Consider the following 17540-nt stretch of genomic DNA (forward strand, 5'->3'; position numbering starts at 1 on the left):
GGCCTCAAAATCCTGGGCTGAAGCGATCCTCCTGTCTCAAACTCCCAAGAATCTAGGACTATAGGTGTACACCACTGCACCTGTGCTAATTTAAAAAAATTTTTTTTATAGAGATGGGGGTCTCACTATGTTGTCCAGGCTGGTCTTGACCTCCTGGCCTCAAGCGATCCTCCTGCTTCAGCCCCCACAAAGTACCGGGATTACAGGTGTGAGCCACCACTCTAGTACCTGTGATTCTTTGAGAAGGCCAATATCAGATGAAGGAGTTTGGATTTTAGCCTCCAAGGCACTGGGGGGTGGGGTAGTCACTGGAATGCAAAGGTTTTTGAGGAAGCTTTGTTGTCAAGAATACACAGGCTTTATATTCTGATGCTGAGCCCTACCAAAAAAATTAAAAAAACAAATAAAAAGAACAAACAGGCTACAAGGCATGGATTTCCTCCTCCTCCCCACACACAATGTAGATCAAAAAAACAAGTTTCCATATAAAAGAGTCTAACTTATGTGATTGCATACAATTGTTTCACTTCACTGCTTTATCTACTTTCAAGATTCAAATGACTTTATTCCTAAGACACAGTTTGAAGCAATGAGGGCAAAACCTCTGCCAATCCTATCACCTCTTATTAAAGATAATTAAACAACAAGAATACACAGGGCACTAAATTTCAGACATGCACACATTCTCTCCCATGACCAAAGAGACCCTGCATGTGAGACTTCTAGGACAATGAAATACACATAAAGCCAGGCATCCATGGATACTTTCTGAATTTAACTGAAGTAGTCTTTGAGGTGATTAGAGATAGCATAGGTGAACCCCTAAAGGTGCCAGGTCCAGAGAGCTATTCTGCCTTCTTATTTTGAGGTATTTTCCTCACTGCTTTGTTCTCAATTTTTGATGACCTGTCTTAGTCCGAAAGAGGGTGCCCATAAAGCACTGTTTTAGGATTGTGAAATTACTCAAAGGAAAAAAACATGAGGTGACTCAAATGATTGCTGGATTTAAATTTACCTTTTTTGCTAATTTCAAGTCCTCTATCAAGTCTTCTTCTCCTTGAGAAAGCTCAAAGATTGCCTGCAAGGAAAGATAAAACATACTCACTGAACTCTCCCTCATTTATAAGACCCAATTCAAACAGTGCTGGCTCCAGCACTCAAAGCCCCAAATCTACATATTTACATATTTAAAAAGTACTCTCAAAAAGTTAAATCAACCTGAAGCAAGTGCACCGAAGTGGCTAAAACCCGCAAAGAGAAGATACCGCAAAACTTCTGCATAATGTGCTTCTCTGTTTGTGGCAGAAAGAGTTTCCCCACACGTGTTTCCAATCCAGCAAGTCATCTTTCATGTTACAGAACTTTGATGTAGCCGAACAACAGGGAACGATTTTAGGTAAAATCATTACAGTTTGAGCCATGGATTCGGCATCTTTGTTGTGAGTGGCAATCGTAAGTGATTCAGGGTCTGTTCTCAGTAATGGATGTGGCAGTGTTATTAACTCAGCCATCAGATTTTGTCTTCTTTCTACTCAGCACAAGGTGAATCTCAGCAGAAAGCTTTATTTCTACCATCCACTCATCTGGGATTGTAGGAAGAATCCAATGTTTTACCACTCTAAATAAAATCTGGTGAAGTTAATTCATTCTCAATTACTTTTCAGCCCCACAAGGCACAAGAAATAAAATTACAGGAGCCGGCTATATGTGGAAGAGCGTGTAAATGCAGTGTTTCTAATTTGGCTCCGTTAAGCCATCATAATATAAAGAGCTATGACGCACAGAACACTCTTTCACTCTCATCTGGGAATCCAAACTATTGGCAAACAATACATTATTAAAGGACTACAAATCTGTGGCGATAATTCAGGGACCACTGCGTTTCTTTCAGGCTATAGGGAAGAAGTGAGGATTTGGGGGTGCCCTCCACCCTGGGGTTGATTGCTAAACTGGAGGACAGCCTTGGGCTGGATACTCCAAGGATTTCCCCAGATGATGCACACAAAGTACTTAGCACAGCCTGGCACAAGCCCTTCGACAAGCCTTCTATAAAGGGTAATATTATCATAGCCATTTAGGGCAACTGATACCAAAAACTTACAGGGATTGAAATTAACAGCACTCCATAGGAAAGTTTTCCATGAAGCTGAACCAAAGTTATACAAAATGAATATTTTAAAATATTCTAGAAGTTGCTATCAAAATATGACTGCAATGATTATTTTTGTGAACTTCAGAATCCTGAATAGACACTTGGTTTCATTTTCTTGTAAATTCAGATTTTCACATCAGTTTCTTTTTAAAATGGGGCCATACCCACACAGCTGGATGCTGGTTTCTCAGTTCCTTCCATAAGGTCAGACACCCCAGTTTGTTCTCCTACAAATGCAAAGAGGTGACTTCGAGACCAAGGCACAGACCCCAGTGCGACTCTCGCCTGCTGTGCACCTTTGTTCCAGACACACTCCAGGGATCGGGAGCCTACCTCCTGACGTTTGATTTCCTTGGACGTGAGCATCTGATTGACACACACGTCGAAGGTCTCACTCCACAGCTTGCTGTCTCTCCGCTTCGTGCTTGAGGGGGCGGCATTTCTGGACCAGGGTCTAGGGGCGAGGATATCAGGGCGGCTCTCGCTGCGGAAGCTAATGGAGCGCTAAACAATGAGAAAAACAACCATCATGGGGGCAGCGGCAGGACTGGGAGGATCCTTTGAACAGCTTCCCGTCGTTGATAGGACACAAATCATACATTCACAGGAAAAAGGGGACATTGCCACAAGGCCTTTGGAAAGCAGGGCATTGTCTTGAGCCTACGTGCTAAGGAAAATTGGACAGGGGGCTGCATTTGCACACGTGCTGGGAGTATCCGTTCTGTGCAACTGGGATACTAAGGGTACTTACTGTAGTGCAAGCACATGTCAAGCCAAAGTCACCATGAAGGCAGTTCTTGGATAAGTAATGAGCTCTACTTTTTTCCAGTGGACATCTCCCATCTTCAGAAGAACAAAGGATAACAGCAGTAGACGGCCTTTATTTATTTATTTATTTTTAAACATCTGGAGTTCTCCTACTCTCCTCCTCCAAGAACTGAATCTCACTGTCTTTGGTTATCTCATCTCCCATAGTTTGGGGGGGCTCCCCCAGATTGAACCAATCAGAATAATCCACCATTCCCCAAAATTTGCTATGTGATTCATGGGAGAAAGAGGAGAGAAGGGACTTTATTCCTTTGGGATTGTGAGCTCAAGAGATAACATAAGCAGGAGCTTCCTGCGGCAACTAACTCTCTCTGGTCACACAGAAGAATCTGCTAAAGGAGAGAATAAAGGGACAAACAGAATGAAGGATGAAGACAGTGACTGATGGAGGGAGGAAGGGAGCATGCTTTACCAACCCTGTTTGAGCCTGTGGATCCCCCTGTGCCTGAAGCTAGGAAGACCCACCCTTAGACATTTTAGTTACATGGGCTAATGATACATTTCCCTTTCTGTACACATTTATCTCAGTTGAGGTTCTGTCAACTTGGAAAGTCTGGACTAATACACATCTTAGTATACCAAATATCATCTTGGCAACATACGATGCCTGTTCCTGAGGTATTTTCGTATTTTCCAAAGAGGCCCGAGTAGAGGTCCCTAAAGAGTGGTCTAACCACCCAAAGTCCACCCTTGTGATTGAAACATGCTACCACAGTGTGTTATTTATTTATTTATTTTTTGGAGACAGCGTCTTGCTCTGTTGTCTGGGCTAAAGTGTCATGGTGTCAGCCTAGCTCACAGTAACCACAAACTCCTGGGCTCAAGCAATCCTCTTGCTTCAGCCTCCCAAGTAGCTGGGACTAAGGCAACAGCCACCAAGCCCGGCTAATTTTGTTTCTATTTCTAGTTGACTGGCTAATTTTTTTTCTATTTTTAGTAGAGACAGTGTCTCATTCTTGCTCAGGCTGGTCTCTAACTCCTGAGCTCAAGAGATCCTCCAGCCTCAGCCTCCCAGAGAACTAGGATTATAGGTGTGAACCAGCACGCCCGGCCCACAAGCTTTCTTATGACAAATGCAAATGATCAGGAAAAAAGCTGAATGTATCATTTTCAGTCTGCAACCTAGATTTCATCATACTTATGGGAAACTTTGCTAAAGCAGTGAGGATTTGCTGTGCTCAAAAACCACATTTTTATTTAGCAAGTGTTCCCTGCCATGGCTCCCCTGTGGCTGTCAGCGTGAAGTTTCAACTCCTCAGCTTGCCACAGAAAGCCTCTGGTAACCTGACCAGTCTGTATCCTGCCACTCACCCACAAGCTTCCTATTCTCCAGCCATAATAGGCTATCTGCCATTCCCTAAATTGTCAAGCTTTGCCATCCCTCTGTGCTTCCTTCAAGCAATTTTCTCTTCCTGGAATGAGTTTCCTTCATTTTGTAGTTAGCTAATTCCTAACTGTCCTCAGGATATAACTCAAACAGCATCTCCTCTAGAAAACCTTCACCAATGTTCTCCCATCCTTCTCTCCCAGAGCAATTTAGGCATACCTCTGATACAGCAATGATTACATTTTATTATACTTACTGGTTACCTGCTCTTAACCAGAAACTTCCTGAGGGCAGGAACTGATTTTGCATGTGATATATGAGCTGTCATCACAAAAACATTCTAAGGAAGCTCCTAATTATTTTGAGATTCAACAATAAAATTTTAGAAAGTAAAGGAAATTTTTAAAAGAACTATTCAACATAAGGGCATTGTTAAATAAGTTATAATTACCTGCTGGATGGAATATGACCTGGCCACTAAGTCAATTCTAAGATAATTTAACAGCTAAAAATTCCTTCTATGTAAGTTAAAATAAGATCAGAATGAAAAATCTATATATGAACACTTTATAGTTACGCAAAAAATGCACATGAGCAAAGATCTAAAGGGAATGCCACCAAATTCTATTGTTTTTTTCATATTGATTATAGGTGATTTCTGTTCTACTTCACAAATTTTTATGACTTAAGAAAAATGAATAAATGAAAAATGTTAAAAACAACTTCCAAGGAGCTTCAGAGTATTACAACAACCTTCTGGAAGCAGGAAGCTAGCTCAGTTTGCAAGTAGCAACACAAGCCCCTCAGGCAAGCACAGGCATCCAGAGAGTGAGCTCCCAGGCTCATTAATGAGCTCATGATTGCTGGACCAGTCTAGCGTGCGAGATCAAGAAAGCACTGGCACCAAATATACACTTCACTAATGGTATCTCACAAATCCTTATGATCTTTTAAAAACAGACCCTTATGAACAGTAACTAGTAACTAAATGCATGGAGATTCCTAGCACTTAGAATCAATTAGCCACAAGCACTAAAAGGTCAAAACAAGCGCAGTGAGTCATCGAGTAACTGGCTCAACTCAGTTTGTGGTTCTGATGCCAGCCAGGGCAGAAATTAAACAGCAGAAAGAAAGGAAAACACAAAGAAGAAAATTCAAAATGAAACACAATTTCCACTTTCACTAGAGAGAATCAACCGCTCACTTTGTTGCATTTTCAGTCCTTGACCAACTTCAAAGTCCCCCACCAGTCTGAAAATAATTTATGTTAACTTTAAATTTTCATACATTACAAAAATATAAAATTAAGTACAAATCCCCTCATTTTCTCAAGTTCACTTCCTGGAAGTAACCACTGTTAAGTTTGTTCTAGATCTTTCTAAACTTATTCTATGCATTTGCTAACATTCACAGAAAACAGAATGTTTTCTCTTTCTACTCAACGATATTTTAAAATTTTTTTTCAATTTTAAATTTTTAATTATGGGCACATAATAGTATCTTTAAAGAGTTCTGATGTTTTGATACAGGCATACAGTGTGAATTCATCAAATCAGAGTAACTGGGGTATCCATCACCTCAGGCATTTAACACTTCCTTTTGTCAGGAACATTCCAATTCTACTCCTTTAAATTATATGATAACTTATTGTTGATTATAGTCACTCTTCAACAATATCTTTCTGTATTAGTATATAAGACTCACTCTTTAATAAGATTATTTATTGATGTGAAATTCACATAACATAAATTAACCATTTTTAAAGTGAACAATTCGGTGGCATTTAGTGCATTCATAAGGTTGTGCAGCTACCACCTCTATCTAGTTCCAAAACATTTCTATCCCCCCAAAGTCACTTATTCTTTTTAATGGCTGCAGAGTTAGTATCCTACGATCGGGATGAACCACACTGATTTAGTTAATTCCCAACTGATGGACACTAGAATAACTTCCAGTGCCTGGCTACTACAAAAAGTGTCTTAGTGAACACGCTAAGTGAATTTGTGCTGATATTTCTGTAAGGCAGATTCCTTAAGTAGAATTCCTTGGTCTAAGAAGTATTAATATTTTAATATTTGATATGTACTGCCAAAGTGACCTTCAAACAGGCTGTTCAACTTTATATTTCTCAGTTGGGGTATGGTAGCACACTTTTATTCACACTCCCCCCAATAAGGTATTATTATCAATTTGCTAGGTAACTAAACCTTAAGATTCATGTTTTGAACATAAGAAAGATTGTGTGTACCTTTATGTATTTATTGAAAAATTTCCCAAAGAGTTGAAGATTTTTTTGTTGCAGCATGGGAAAAAAAAAATGAGAACGGTAATCTTTACCAGGTGATTCCTATCACCAAGAATTCCTTGTTTGGTATTTCCTTAGTAATTGCTGGGCTTGGGGCACTATGGGAGGTATCACAGAGGGTCCTTGATGTCCTGCCTGCACTTTAGCACGTCTTATTTATTCTGTCTGATCCTCACAACCACCCTGCAAGGTGGGAGTTTATTCCCATTTTACTGATAAGGAAACTGAGGCTGAGGGAGGCTAAGGCACTTGCCCAGGCAGGATTCAAAATCAGATGTTTGGTTCCAAAGCCTGGGCTCTTTCTACTATGGGGGCTGCACCTGCTGTTCACATGCAAGACATGCATTGTGGGGAGGTTTCAATGAGATGAGATCCAGCTCCCACCTTCTAGGAATTTAAATCTGGTTAAGGAAAGAAAAGGCATTTGCTCAGTTTTAGGACTAATGACTGATCATTTACTAATCAAACTTCAGATTTATACCTTTAGTTAGGCTGGACTGAAACAAACATTTTGTTTTTTCTTACTCCACTCATAAGCAGGAAGGATGGAGGAGGAATAAAAAATGCCAGCCAGGTCTGCAGCTGGCTGGCCCTGGGGAAAAGGAGCAGCTGCTGGGCTGGTCTGGGGACAGTGCCTGGGCCACAACAACACTGACCACACAGCATGAGCTACACCCCTACAGCTCATCAGCACCACTGGGCACAACTATGTGAGAGAACTGGAGTTGAGGGAGGAACACGCGACTACTGCCAGAAGAAAAGAAAACCCAAGGAAGAGGATACCTCCTGAAAGAGGAGAGCAGCCACGTCCCTTCTGGTACCCCTGCCACTGTCCACCCCACTCCCTGCTTTATTTTCTCTGTTTTCACCATGCGCCATGTGGTCTCATTTATAGGTTTGTTTGTTTCTTTCATGTCGGTTTCTTCCCAATAGAAGGTAAGCTCCTTGAATGCAGGGATATCTATCTGCTCTGTTCACTGCTGGATTCATCAGCAACTGGTACATAGTAAGACCTCAACAACTTTTCCTCAATGAATAAATGTTGTGTTTGCTCTGTGCTGGGCACTTTGAGGGGAGCTGTACAGCCCTGCTATACCTGAGAGTTAAGGATTCTATTCCCATTATACGGATGAGGAAACTTAAGGTTAAGAGAAGGTGACACTTCGCTGAAGGTCATATAGCTAAATGAATGGTGCTCCAGAATTTAAACCCAGGTGGCCAGTGGTGAACTCAGAATGGCAATCCAGGTCCGGTCTATTTCAGGCCAACCCCCCAATTTTTAACCAATATCCTACCCCACTTCCCCTAGTAGAGTCACAATGTGATGGGGTGCATGTGCCCAGATAGATGAGTTTCAGGCTACTTCTCAGTCTATGGCAAGGCTTCTCAACCTGGCCACCACTAACATTTTGGACTAGAAAATTCTCTATTGTGGGAGGCTGTGCTGTGCATTATAGGATGTTTAGGAGCATTCCTGGCCTCTAACCACTAGATGCCAGTTCTGACAATCAAAACGTCTCTAGATACTGCCAAATGTCCATGAGGTGAGAAACACTGGTCCATGGTAACTAGGAGAGGCTCACCTCAAAGTGAGGGACCTGGCCTTGGGAGGGGCCACATATAAACAGAAACACATACACAGATACCCTGGATGTAGGGATTCTGAGACTGAGATGAAAAATGTTCCAGGATAAGCAAGAATTTCCATGAGGGAACCTGGCCTAGCAAATGAGTCAAAAACTGAAAGCTCACAATTGCTGGCAGGTAAAACAACAATGGCCACAACAGACACAGACAATGCAGATTGAGGAAGTGGGTGCTCATGCTAATGCCTGAGCTGGGTGTGCAGGAAAGACGCTGCAGGTGCAAAGGCACTGTCCGTTGGGAGGGAAAGGGGGGCCCTTACACATGTCAGAGGAAATGTAATCCCAGTAGGTAACACATGGTGGGACAGATCTGATTTGTTAACGCTGCCTGTTCAGCAGGGTGCCCCCTCGCTGTTTTCCAAAAACAGATCTCCACAGCCATGGATAACAGGCTCCAATACAGCTCCAGCCAGGGAAACTGTGCACTCACCATCCTGACTATATTGCTGTTTTGTAGCAGACGGTTTATTATCAAACGGATTGGAGGTTAGGGTGGGACTGTAAGAGGAAAATACGTTCCTATGTTGCTACTGCAGTGGATTAAACCAAAATGCACAGTGATAATGGCCGGAATTGGAAAATGTTCTCAAATAGCTTCCTGGAGGAGTCTCCTATAAAGCTCAATCAGAGCAATTAACCTAAAGTGAGAAGTAACACTTCCCAGCTGCGCCGTCTCCGGCACATTTGACCCTCATGCTAATCCCAGGAGAGGCATGGACAGGTTCTTGTATTTTTCCCCTTTAAATAGATGAGAAACTTGAGTACCAAAGGATTAAGTGACTGGCACAAGCTAAGCATTGGAATAGCAGCCCAGTCTAGTCGTTTGACTCCAAGACAGGGATTTGGGTTAAGAACACAGGCTTTGGCGTAAAACAGGTGCAGCTTCAAGTCAACTCAATGGCTGGGGGACTTTGGAAAAGTTCATCTCTTTAGGTCTCAGTTTCCTCATCTGTAAAAGGGACATAATAATAAGTACTTCACAAAGTTGTAGTGAGGATTGGTAAGATAAAGTACGTCAAAGGCTTGGCCAAGTGCCTGGTACTCGGTTGGCAGGAATGGTTGTTATCTATCATTGTAATACCATTGACTGCACTGCCATCATTAGTCTTGTTTACATATGCTTTCACTCATTAGCAAACAGCAGACACATCTCTGAACTACTTCAACCAAATAGCTCCTCGAGGGACTTCCATTAGGTCAACTTACAGAGGGAGAAAAATCCTCACCAGGACAGAGTTGTTTATAAAAGTCAAAGATCTAGAAACAGCCTAAAATGCCCAACAATAGGGATTACTTAAGTAAATTATACTGTAATGATAAAATGAAATCTTAAACAGTTGTTAAAAAACATTCTTTTTGAGAAAAGCTTAATGATAAGGGGAAAATCTCTAACATAAAGTTAAATGAGAGAAGGAAGATCCCAATTTAAAATACCACAAAATGTTAACAGGGGTAACACCCCTGGGTGGTGGGACTGTGGATGATTTTTATTTTCATCTTCATAATTCTTCAAATTTACTTTCCAGACTTTCTATAATGAAGAGATATTAACTAAGAAAAAACAAATGGCAAATGTGAAAGACCATGAACACTGAGTTAGAAGTAGCACTGTAAGCATAGAATCACATATTTACAGTCTGGTTCAGATTAATGCACATTAAAATTGTGGTAAAAGGGTACCTAATTAATTCATAATCAATAAATGTCAAGCCCCAAAGACCCAGTGCAAGGAGAGACCTTTCTGTAGCTGGGAGATATTCTGAGTAGAATGAATGAAAAGCTGAAGAAAATATTTGGCTTAGATATGGAGAAAATATTATACAATTTGTGTAATGCAAGCCAAAAATTAGAAAGCCTTACAAAGGCTTGGGGCAGCAGCCCAGCCATCTTCATCCATCACCACAAAATGGCTTGTGCATGATAATGTTAATGACAAAACATTCCACGAACTGAAATGGAAATGATGACTCTCCCTGCCACAGAAGGCGAACAAAGAGTAGGGAATAGCAGCGAGGTGGGAGGCTCCAGCTCAGAAGCCTGGCGATTATTTTTAGATCCTGGCAAACTGTAGGGTTTATCATGACGAATCTTTGACTTTTTATGAGAAGCCTACTGCAGGAGCAACACACCACACACCCTACAGAATCCCAGTTCCAGCACTTACGGCTGTGTGACCTTGAGCACAGTTTTAAACCTTCGGATCTCTCCCCTGTAAGTGGTGATGAATACTATTTTGCAGAGTTTTGGAGGAGATAAGAAGAGGCCACGAACATAAAGTCCTTTGTATGGAACCTGGCTCATTGCAGATACTCAACTAATGAGAGTTATTACTAAATAAAAAATGACAAGCTTCGATTGCAATACTCAACAATGTACAATGGCCTAGTATTGCTCTAGGAAGAGTAAAGAACAGCAGAGAATCAGGAGTTCCTCTTGATGCGGAACATAGGTTACTTTTCAGCTACTCCCTACCTTCTAGATCACAAGGTAGTCTGGTTTCTGGTCGCTTCCCCCAACACATACATGCATCTATACATGTACCCCAAGCTTGTTTCCATATCTGCCCAATAACTAGGGACAGTTACAAGAAGTTGGACCAAAAGACCAAGTTTGAGGTCCTTGGAGAAGAAAATCATGGCTGCCAGACACAGAAATCAACACATATGCTTCGGTAATCTTCCCACTCATTTCTCATATCCAGATGGCATCAGTCTTCTCATACTCCCTTCTCAAAACTGAAGTGCCCTTTCTCCCCTTCATTCTTATCTCTGAGCTATTCCAGGCCCAGCCCAAATCCCTCCACCCTTGCCAGGCAACCTTCCTTGACCTGCCAGGCCAGTACTAAGCTCTCTCTCTATAGTATCTTTTATCATAGAAGATTTTAAATCTTACTCATTTTTATCTGGTTGCAAGGGTAAAACATAATTATTTTAAAAATTCAAGCATAATAGAAATGTATAATGAAACAAAGAGTCAGTAGTTCCAGCCCACTTATTTATTCTCTATTCATTTGTAATTTTTATGTAAGGGCCCTAAGGGCGGAGCTGTCTTATAAAACAGAAAACAAAAGAAATGCAAAAGTATCTTACCATCGTATTCCCATGAGATAATCACTATTAAGAATTTGTTATTCCCTGTTTTTTCCTACACATATGGGTGTGTATTATTAATTGGGATATAGTGGTTTTGAACTCCCCTCCCTTTTTCCCCCATTTGCTAATATATCTTAGGCAACTTTTACAGTTCTCCAGAGCAGGACTACCTTTTCATATTATCTTCCCATCAAGTCCAGGCAGAATACATGTATAGTAGATCCCAAGAATATTAATGGAGAACACTAATTTATCATAAATTTATGCTGCATCTGGGTTAAATGAAATAATTTCCCAGTCTAAGGGCCAGGGAATGGAGTAATGAGAGGCTGTGGTTACCAGAAACCCTTTTTTAGCCACAGCACTCCTTCCTGGAGGGGATACAACTGGGGAGGGGATGCATATTCTATTATGAAGCAGCCTAGTTGAAGGAGGAAGGCAAGACCCCATCACTAGGCAAGCACCCACCGCCAGGCTCTGCAGAGAGACTAGAAGCAGCAATGGCCACCTTTTCTAGTCATAACAGTGATAATAATAGCAACTACCAATTTTTGAGCACACTCTAAGTAATGCATAGTGTTAAGCACTGTGGACACAGAGATAAGTGAGAAACAACCTTGGCCTGCATGAAAAAGCTGAGGGCCCCTGGGCAGAGCTGTCTTATAAAGATGTCACAGCAAAGGGAAAAACTGTGGCAGAAGAGAAGCACACATGTGACTATGAGTCTAGATTTAGGATGTGAGAACAGAGAATCAATTCTGTCCAAAACAGATACATGTCAAGAATAGAAGTCTAGCTACATCAAACGCCTTTAGTATTCACACTTTCTGACCAGAATTCTACTTCTCTAGGAATATAATCAAAGGAAAGAAAGAAATACAAGATTTATGATCAAGATGTTGAAAAAATGGAAATAACTTAAATGTTCAACAATACAGGAGTGATTAAATAAACTGGCACATCCTTCTGATGAAATGCTATGTGAACCCATTAAGAATTGGGTCTGTGAAAAATACTTAGTGACATGAAAATATTCTTACACTGTAAGGTTATTTTATACTATTAAGACTAAAGCAAGTTAAAAATAGCTTAGATAGTATGGTTATAATTTTGTTTAAAAAATATTCATGCGGGTATATAGTAAAAGAAAAGATTGCCCGAGTATGTACCAAAATGTTAAAAGAAGTTCTTTTGATGATGCGGATTTGGGATTACAAGTGACTTTTACTCCCTTTTCTGTGCTTCACTATATTTTTCAATTTTTTTATGATGTTACATAATCAGAAAAGAAAGCACAATAGAAGGTACTTTAAAAAAACAGGACAAATGCCTTCAAAGGACATTCAATACAGAGTTATTTGATAATATAAAAATATTCACAGCCTAAATATTCATTAATAGGAGACTGGTTATATAAATCATATCAAAACATTGGAATAATATATACTCAGTCCGTAGAAGTCATATTTTCCAAGAATAACTGTGATTTAATACAGCTATAACTTAGATAACTTAGATAAAATAAAATCTAAGTTAATAACTTAAATAAAAACTCACCTAGCTAAATGTCAAAGGGTAGATGAAAATAGAGGGAACAAAACACACTGGGGAAAAAAAAAGAAAGAAAAGAAAAAAAAATCTAAGACAAAAAGCATTAAAAGAAATAAACAGGGATATTTAACTTTAATAAGAGGTGCAACTCCCCAGAGAGGCTGTAATGGTGACAAATATGAATGTTTATGCGCCTAACTGCATAGCTGGGGAAATGTGAGGCCAGGACCAATGAAGATGCAAGAGAAACTGATCATCCACAGTCACTGAGGGAGGCTTTAACCTAAAATGAGCAGATCACACAGACAGAGACAAGGCTGGATAGACTGTGAGTAACCCAAAATTAGGCTCAGGACATGTAAGTTATGAATTTATGCTTAGAATAATACTAGGAAGATATTATTAAAATATTAACAGGTTGTTTTGGAGTAGAAAGCTATATGTGTTTTCTCTCTCTCCTTTTCTGTATTTTTCCATATTGAACATACACTTTTATAATGGAAAGGAAAAAAAGTTCATGTCCAAAGAGAATGAAGGGCTACACCACAGCATAATGAACACATCGCATAGCTTGTGCCAGCCCTAGCTCAAATGACGCCACCAGCCATGCACAGCTGTGAACAGTGACAGACAGGCCTCAGCGTAACTGGCCACAGGCAAGCTCGCCTTCCTCACTCCACACCAGAGGAGCACACGGCGGCCCCTTTCAGAGCTGGGCCAAATTTTCCTCTCAGGAAGGCCAGGGAGGGGATTTATAGGCCCACAGGACCCAGACATCTGTGCGAGTCTACTGGCAGTGCGAACCTTCCTGGTAAGAAGCAGACAGAGCGCCACGTAGGCAGGCTGTCCCTCCCTGACACCCACAAATGCCGCCTTTGTGCTGAGGCCCAAGCCCCTAACCCATGTGGGTACTGGGAGGCAAGAGAGAACAACTTCTGCAGTGTCTTGCTGAACTGCTGCTGCAAGCACCACTAACCTCTGTGACTGCTTTATAACCTTTTTGGGAGAGGCTGCCAGCCCAGAGCTCTTCTGATATTCTCCTGGGCTAACCTGCGGTCTCCCAAGGAGGCAGAGGAAGGACTTCTAAGTGTTCCAGCATTGATTAAAGCATCATGTTTGGTCCTACATCATCTCTTCTCCCATAATTAAAGAAATCCAACCTGAGAGACATAATTGGATATCCAAAGGGATGCATATGTTTCCAAGGTACCAGGAGCCAGGCAAAAGGAATACTGCAACAGAAAACCAAGATGCTCCATCGCAGCCTCGAGGCATTTTTGGAATAGAAAAGGCATAAATAATGCACACATATGGGTAAGGAATGAACTGCTTTTGAGAGGTTTGGGGCAGCCTGTACACTCCTTGTTCTCTGTTCCTCCCCTATTAGAATGAGCATCAAGACCTAGACAAAATGGGAGAGGCTGTGAAGTCAGTCCACTGGGCACCCCTTCGGGGCCTGCTCTTCCTCCTCATCCTCACTGCTCCCAGGCTACATTAGCACCCTCTCCCAGTCCACCTGGTGAGGGAAACAATAAAGTCACAAAGCACTTGCTGAGATGCTAGGGCTGGAAATAAGGCTGAACAAGTTGCATTGCATTTACCAAAGTGAGTTACAGGATGATATTTGGGGGCAAAGATGGCATTCTCCATGCTTGGCAGATCAGCCTGCAAACACGGCTGTCTAACTCTGCATACAACTTCAGAAGCAGATTTCACTGACGCCCCACAGACACACTCAAACATAAGCACCTTGTTCAAGTTCTCTCCCTGTCTATATGCATTACTAGTATGAATATTCTGTTTTTGCTAGGTTGTTTCTGTTCAATACAGGGAGCCTAGAGTTAGCTATTTATCACGATATTTGAAAAAAGCAAACAAAAAAATTATTTTGCCAAAAAAAAAAAAAATCTTGGAGGTTTTAGAAACCAATTTCTACATGTCAGACCCTCCCTTGGGTCTGGCCTTCTCATCCTTGTTTGGCCTCATGGGCCTGTTGGATTTCAGACATGGCTTGATTTCTTTCTGTCCTACTTCTCTAGGTCAACGCAAATTTCCAAGGTGATTGAGTATTTACTGAAATGTTCCCTGTGTAAGATCCCCAGAAATAGGAGAAAATAAATAAATAAAGATTGCTTGGTAAGCCAAAAGATTGATTTTGAAAGTATGATAATGGAGGATCTTAAAGCAATATGCAGTCAGGGCTGGGCTGTAGTAGAAGGCACAGACGGCACCTCTCCCTAGGCCCAGGAGCACAAACACAAAAATCTACAGGCCAGGCAAAGCAATGACAGAGAGCGAAGCGGCCAGGTGTTGGAATAACAATTGGGAGGGGTGGGGGCATTTATAGGTGACTGTTGGCTGGCTATTTGGGTCCAGCTCATTATTGCTATGTGGGAACACAGGCCCAGCAGTGCCATGAATCTACCAGATGTACTCTATCTAAAACACAGCAACATGAGGGAAGGACAAAGAGCCTGATACATAAAGAGGACTCAATCAACACTTGCAGAAGGAGTGAGGGCCTTCCTGGGCAGAGGGTGGATTGTCCTGGGAGAAAAAATGGCAAGAGACAGCTGGCGCCATGGAGGGTCCATAATCAAGGGAGGAAAGAACTACAGAGTGAACTTGAGCCACAGCCACTGGGATGGAGAGGAAAGGGTGAAATGTAGTAGACAGGCTAATGAATTTTCAAAAAGCAGAACTCAGTGAAAGACCAGATGTGCAGGTCTAGGGCGGTGATGAATCTTCCAGGGGAAGCCTGCAATGAACTTGTCTAGAGGGCTGAAGGACTGGCCACGAGGGAGAGAAGGTAAACACATTCTTCTTCACTAGCTTCAAAGCCCCTCATCTGGTTTGCCCAGACGACCTTATTTTCTTTCTCCTCCACTCTCCCATAAAAGGGATCAGGGGATGAGCAGGGGTCCAGAGGCCCAAGCACTGACGGAAACAGAGCTAAACCTATAGCTAATGAGGTGATGAGGTATTCATTCAGGAGAAACTGTTGGCGGAGTTAACAGAGGAATGGGCAGGGCAGGGGACAAATATTGGAAAGGATGATGTCTATGAGACAGTGGCAAAAACAGCGTGGGCTACACGGAGTCAAGGCATACTAGCCAAACGGTGGGAGAGCAAGGACAGAAAGGGGTGAGGAAGAGCCTTAAATAATTCTCAGATCATGGGTTCTTCACAGCATGGGGCATGCCTTGGGTTCTGGTCCACCATTTTCTTAAAGACTTGGAAAACAAAGATAAAAATATCGCTAAGAAGAAGTATTCTGGACAAATAAGAAATGGCAGGCTCAAGACTACTGCTCAGCTAAACCATGTGAGCCTTTTCATGGCATGACTTTTGTGGGCTTCAGTCTAAAAGCATATTTTTATGATTATCAAATTGGGTCCAAGGCCTTGGACAAATCTTAATGTTCACTTTAAAAGATAAACTTCATCAGGGGTTTAAGAACAACTACAACCACTTGTTAACTAAACATTTATTATAGTAGTTAATTTAACTACTTAGTTAACTAATTAGTAAATTAGTGATTGCTAACTAAGGGCCAAGGCTCTATTCTAGGTCCTTTAAACGCGCTATGTCATAAATCTATACAATGATTTTATGAACAAGCTGGTGGCATCATGCAAGTTTACCCATGAGGAATAAAAGCAAGACCTAGAGCTGTTAAGTCACCTGCTCAAGGTGATAAAGTCTTTGAGTGACAGAGCTGAGGTCAGAGCCGAAGTACTTCCAACTCCGAGGTACTTACGCCCTGGTTCTAAACCAAAGGTCAGTAAACATTTTTATGTAAAGGGCCAGATAGTAAATATTTTTAGCTTTGTGGGCAATATGTTCTCTGACACAACTACTCCACTCTGCTATTGTACTGCAAAAACAGCCAGAGACAATACATAAACAGATGGGCACGGCTGTTTTCCAACAAAACTTTTATTTATGTACACTGACATTTGAATTTCACATAGTTTTCACGTGTCACGAAATATCACCCTTCTTTTGATTTTTCTTCCCCAAGCATTTTAAAAAGTAAAAACCATGCTTAGCTTGTGGGCCATAAAAAAACAGGTGGTGGGCTGGATTTTTTCTACCTGCTGCAGTTTGTCGACCCTGGTGGAAGCCACTAGGCTCTGTTGCCCTCCAGCTTACATCACGTGCTGGTTTCCTGGGGAGGCCCATAGATATTTTAGGAAAAAAACCTGTGAGAGTGTGTCTGGATGGGGCACATGGCTCTGAAATACAATTGTGAGGAAAGACCCAACAGAAACAGTTCTGGCTCTGCCTGACCCCAGACTCAGACTTGTAAATTCCTTTCTTCCTTTAGTCCCCTGACTAAATAAGCATTAATTCAGGTCAATGTGAAACCAGCGGAAGTTCTGGGTAGGATGCATAACACAGTTTTCTGCAACCAGGGGCCCACCATGCCCTTCTTACCTGCAGGGTTTGACTGAAGCGCTTTAACGGTGTGGTCTTCACGGGCGGGATGAGGTTTGCTAGTGACGTAACTCTGGAAAGGGGTTTGACCCGTTTATTACTAGGCTCCTGTAGGGTTGAAAATACAAAAATAAAGGAAAACATCAAGGTCGGTTACGAAGACAACATAACTCCACCATTCAACTCTGTCTCACTCCAC

The 17540-nt window shown here is 41.6% G+C and overlaps 1 protein-coding gene across 1 annotated transcript in view; it reads right to left on the reverse strand.

Annotated features, from left to right (window-relative positions):
• ARHGEF3 (Rho guanine nucleotide exchange factor (GEF) 3) overlaps positions 1-17540 on the reverse strand; it is a 198196-nt gene that overhangs the window by 28903 nt on the left and 151753 nt on the right. Inside the window, exons 3-5 of the mRNA XM_012640761.1 lie at positions 17342-17449; positions 2486-2656; positions 1016-1078 (exon numbers count right to left, since the gene is read on the reverse strand). Of these exons, the coding sequence (XP_012496215.1) occupies positions 1016-1078; positions 2486-2656; positions 17342-17449 (342 nt within the window). The remainder of the gene's footprint in view (positions 1-1015; positions 1079-2485; positions 2657-17341; positions 17450-17540) is intronic.

This window comes from Propithecus coquereli, unplaced genomic scaffold, assembly GCF_000956105.1.
Source record: "Propithecus coquereli isolate 6110/MARCELLA unplaced genomic scaffold, Pcoq_1.0 Scaffold1, whole genome shotgun sequence".
NCBI lineage: Eukaryota > Metazoa > Chordata > Mammalia > Primates > Indriidae > Propithecus > Propithecus coquereli.